The 4,727-nt window shown below is 32.8% G+C and overlaps 2 protein-coding genes across 2 annotated transcripts; both read left to right on the top strand.

The window, feature by feature from the left end:
- Positions 1-259: 259 nt before the first annotated feature.
- On the top strand, positions 260-1,634 carry LOC145010024 (uncharacterized). The gene is made up of 3 exons (XM_078968621.1): positions 260-581; positions 674-1,108; positions 1,243-1,634. Exons 1-3 carry the CDS (start codon positions 260-262, stop codon positions 1,632-1,634), a joined length of 1,149 nt encoding a protein of 382 aa, XP_078824747.1.
- A 1,053-nt stretch (positions 1,635-2,687) lies between these two features.
- LOC145010023 (uncharacterized) lies at positions 2,688-3,881 on the top strand. The gene has a single exon (XM_078968620.1). The coding sequence runs from the start codon at positions 2,688-2,690 to the stop codon at positions 3,879-3,881; it is 1,194 nt and encodes a 397-aa protein (XP_078824746.1).
- The last annotated feature ends 846 nt before the right edge of the window (positions 3,882-4,727 follow it).

Here is a 4,727-nt window from a genome sequence, read left to right as displayed (position 1 = left end):
CTCGGATTTCGGCATTCTTTATATCTTCGGAAACCTTGTTTCAACTACTACAACATTATCTAAAGATATCAAGTTTATTTTACACTTAAATTTTGACGCTTATTTTTATTCTTAATTAATCAAACCACATAATTAAGCAATTAAGCACAAAACACATAATACTCAAATAATACACTTATATTAGTTCAAAACGGGTTACAAAGGTTAACCTAGAATATTACATTGCTAAAAATGGCAAGCCCAGAAACACAGGCGTTACATGGTGAAGTCTTATCGGATGGTAAGAGACAGTCTTCATGAAAATCCTGACTCTAATTTGAAGTTAAGACTAATCGGAGAAAGAGAACAAGATGGAAGGACGTATAACTTACCAACTTCTTCTGAGGTAGCCGCTTTAATTGTTGGTGACATTCATGATTCAATTGAAAAAAGAGACATCATTGTTGAAACCTCATCGGGATTACTAAAGCGTATTAGTGAATTACATCCTTCTTACCTTGCTCTACGGTATCCATTACTATTTCCATATGGCGATGACGGTTACAGAGTTGACATCCTTCATAGAGTTATTACATCTTCAAGTAACAGCAAGCGCCCGACATGTACGATGAGAAATTTTTTCGCTATAGAATTCAAGATAGAGATCAATCATTCTCACTAATTCTTAATGCAGAAAGGTTGTTCCAACAATTTTTAGTTGATGGTTATACCATGATTGAAAGTGAGCGATTATTTTTCATATGTAAGCAACAAAAAATTCTTAGATGTGAGACTTATGAGAATCTGCGTGATCACCAAGCACATGGGAGTACAGATATTTCAAACGTTGGGCAACGTGTGATCTTACCTTCTTCATTTACCGGTGGTGCACGTTATATGATGCAAAACTATTTGGATGCCATGTCGCTATGTAAATGGTTTGGATATCCAAATTTTTTCATAACCTTTACGTGTAATCCAAAATGGCCAGAAGTTCAAAGGTTTCTTAAGGACACTCCACTTCATCCAGAAGATAGACCGGATATATTATGTAGGTTATTTAAGATTAAGTTGGATGCATTTATTAAAGATTTAAGGGAAAATGAAGTTTTTGGCAAGGTTCAAGCAGGTATTTACAATTATACTTATATATATATATATATATATATATATATATATATATATATATATATATATATATATATATATATATATATTCTTTAGTTGCAAACTTGTATCATATTTTTGTATTTTTATATGAAGTGGTTTACACAATTGAATTTCAAAAAAGAGGTTTGCCTCATAGTCATATATGCCTGTTTATGCATTCTGACTGCAAGCTTCCTACAGTTGAATATATCGATCCACTTATTTCTGCTGAGATTCCAAATATTGATGAAGATCGAGAATTATTTTCACTTGTCAAGGAGTTCATGATTCACGGTCCATGTGGAGCTGAAAATTTCAATTGCCCATGCATGGTAGACGGAAAGTGGTCTAAAAACTTTCCAAAGCAATTCTGTAATCGTACTTCAGTTGATCCAGATGGTTTTCCCTTATATAGGAGAAGAAATGATGGAAATTTTGTTGAAAAATCTGGTGTTCAGTTAGATAACAGAAACGTTGTTCCATACAACAAATATCTGTTAAAATGATACCAGGCACACATCAATGTTGAATGGTGCAATCAAGGATCTTCTATAAAATATTTATTTAAATATATAAACAAGGGTCCTGATAGAGCGACTTTTGCTATGGTGCAAAGCAGTAATGATTCTGATAAGAACGATGTAGTGGATGAAATCAAAGTATACTATGATTGTAGATATATATTTGCATGTGAAGCATCGTGGCGGATTTTTAAATATGATGTTCATTATAGGCATCCTGCTGTGATTAGAATACCTTTTCATTTGCTTGGTCAACAACAAGTTGTATATGAGGCAGACGATGATATTGAAGATGTCCTTGACCGGCCTTCAGTTGCTTCTTCAATGTTCATATCTTGGATGAAGTGTAATGAGATCAATAAAGAAGCACGAAAGCTTACATATGTTGAATTTCCTACCAAGTTTGTTTGGAAACCTAAACTTCAAAGTTGGCAGCCAAGGATAGTTGGATATTCTATTGGTAGAATTCACTCTGTTTCACCTAAGCTTGGCGAAGCATATTTTTTAAGAATTCTTTTAAATAAAGTGAAAGGTCCAAAATCTTTCGAAGAAATTCGCACAGTCAATGGTGAAATATGTTCTTCTTTTAAAGATGCATGCTATAATCTGGGTCTTTTGGATGATGACAAAGAATACATTGAAGCAATTAAGGAAGCAAGTCTTTCTGGATCTGGTTTTTATCTACGTTTCTTATTTGCTACGATGTTATTGTCCAACAGTTTGTCTAAACCAGAGATTGTATGGGAAGACACATGGGAATACTTGTCAGATGGAATTCTTTATACTCAACAAAAGAGATTAAAGTCTCCAGGTATTGTATGTTTATTACATTATTATTAAAACTGTATCATATAAATTTCCAATATGCACTCAATTACATTTTATGTCCCACTTAATCTCTTTTTAGTATGTTTTAAGTAATATAGTATTGTTCATACAGGTTTATCACTAAATGAAGATCAAATTAAAAACTTGATTTTGTTTGAGATAGAACAAATTTTACTCCGAAACAATTCCAGTCTCAAGGACTAGAGAAGGATGCCTTACCCAGATGCTGATTTGGTTTCATCTTCAAAGAATCGTTTGATAGCCGAGGAGCTAGATTATGACATACCAAATTTGAAGAATGAGTTTGATCGCCTCTTTGTTTCATTAACCAACAAGCAACGCAACATTTTTCTTGATATAATGGCTAAAGTTAAAAATAATAAGGGAGGTGTATTCTTTATTTATGGTTATGGTGGAACGGGTAAGACATTTCTATGGAAGACAATTTCTGCAGCAATTAGATCCGAAGGAGAGATTGTTTTAAACGTTGCTTCAAGTGGGATTGCTTCATTATTATTGACTGGAGGCAGGACAGCACACTCTCGGTTTATAATTCTCATAAATCTTACCGAGGATTCTTTTTGTAGAATAAATCCAAAGACCGACCTTGCGAGTTTAGTAAGAAAAGCCTCATTGATCATTTGGGATGAATCACCCATTGTACACAAGTATGCATTTGAAGCTTTAGATCAAACTTTGAAGGATATATTAAGATTTGTTGATCATAGAAACTCAAATATTCCTTCCGGAGGGAAAGTGGTTGTTTCTGGAGGTGATTTCAGACAAATTCTACCTGTTGTTCCGGGTGGCAGTAGACAAAACATTGTTAATGCTTCTTTAAGTTCTTCGTATTTATGGCAACAATGCAAAGTTCATAAATTAACAAAGAGGTTAACTGTTGGAAGCGATTTATCTGCTGTTCATCGAATAACGGGTTTTTCAAACTGGCTTTTGGACATAGGAGAAGGTAATCTTGGTGGTCCGAATGTTGGTGAAGCAACTGTTGATATTCCAGAAGACATTCTCATTAATGATCCATGTGATCCTATTGGTTCATTAATCAATTTTGTATATCCTTCTATTCTTGAAAACTTCAACATTGCGGGTTATTTTCAAGAAAGAGCAATACTTTCTCCCAAGAATGAAGTTGTCCAAGAAATAAATGATCGGTTGCTAAAATTCATTCCAGGAGAGCAAAAAGAATATTTACGTTCAGATAGTCTTTGCCAATCTGAGTTTGTCCATGATCAGTTTGATGCAAATTTATACTCACCTGATGTTTTAAATGGTCTTAAAATCTCAGGTATGCCAAACCATACTCTGATTTTAAAAGTCGGTGTTCCAGTTATGTTATTGAGAAACATTGATCAGAAAAATGGCTTATGCAATGACACTAGACTATAGGTCATATCTTTGGGCAAACGAGTTATCGAGGCAGTTATCATATCTGGAAGTAATATTGGAAACCAGACTTTCATTCCAAGAATGTCTTTAACTCCTACTAAAAACAAGATCCCGTTCAAATTCCAAAGAAGACAATTTCCATTAGCTGTATGTTTTGCAATGACAATTAACAAGAGTCAAGGACAGTCTTTATCTAAGGTTGGATTGTTTCTCAAGGATCCTGTTTTTACACATGGCCAATTGTATGTTGCTTTATTTAGAGTTCAAAGTAGAGAGGGATTAAAATTGTTAATTTTAGATAACCATGGTAGACTATCAAATAAAACATTAAATGTTGTGTATAAAGAAGTTTTTAGAAATTTATAAAAACTTTGTACAACTTTATTATTTATATCAATTTATGTTTATGTTTTATTTAAATTTATAATGCATTATACAAAATGATAACTTTCTAACATATCTACAAATATAAATTGTTGTTTTGATATTCAAACCATTATAATTTCTTAATCTCAACCAATCATTATATCACTATGAAATTTTAGACAAAACATTGCTCAATAATTAAGTTATAAGTTAATTGAATTATTTTTAAATTTCTTTCCCGTGGTGTCCACGGGTTATAACCTAGTGTGGTATAATTAAGTGTGGTTAAAGTTTTGATTATTTGTACAATGGCCACAGAAACTAATTTAAATGTATCCAAAAGTAGTCACTGGATTTGTTTAGTGACATTTGGCTACACTTTTAATAAAAAGTGTCATGGGCCGTTTTTTGAATAGTGTGATCGTAGGTCATTTTTGTACTAGTAACGTTTGGTTCTTGATCATTATCTGATACAACGTT

Source organism: Lactuca saligna, chromosome 8 (genome assembly GCF_052625555.1).
Source record: "Lactuca saligna cultivar CGN05327 chromosome 8, ASM5262555v1, whole genome shotgun sequence".
Lineage (NCBI taxonomy): Eukaryota > Viridiplantae > Streptophyta > Magnoliopsida > Asterales > Asteraceae > Lactuca > Lactuca saligna.
The sequence above is the reverse complement of the archived record's forward strand: the minus strand, read 5'-3'. Positions and strand labels throughout refer to the sequence as shown.

What these genes read in the sequence shown, in the direction of transcription:
- LOC145010024 (XM_078968621.1), top strand. Translation starts at nt 260, where the DNA reads ATGGTGAAGTCTTATCGGATGGTAAGAGACAGTCTTCATGAAAATCCT. An exon ending in TAGAGTTATTACATCTTCAA is followed by an intron (nt 582 to 673) that starts GTAACAGCAAGC and finishes TTCTTAATGCAG; the next exon opens with AAAGGTTGTTCCAACAATTT. An exon ending in TTTTGGCAAGGTTCAAGCAG is followed by an intron (nt 1,109 to 1,242) that starts GTATTTACAATT and finishes TTTTATATGAAG; the next exon opens with TGGTTTACACAATTGAATTT.
- LOC145010023 (XM_078968620.1), top strand. Translation starts at nt 2,688, where the DNA reads ATGCCTTACCCAGATGCTGATTTGGTTTCATCTTCAAAGAATCGTTTG.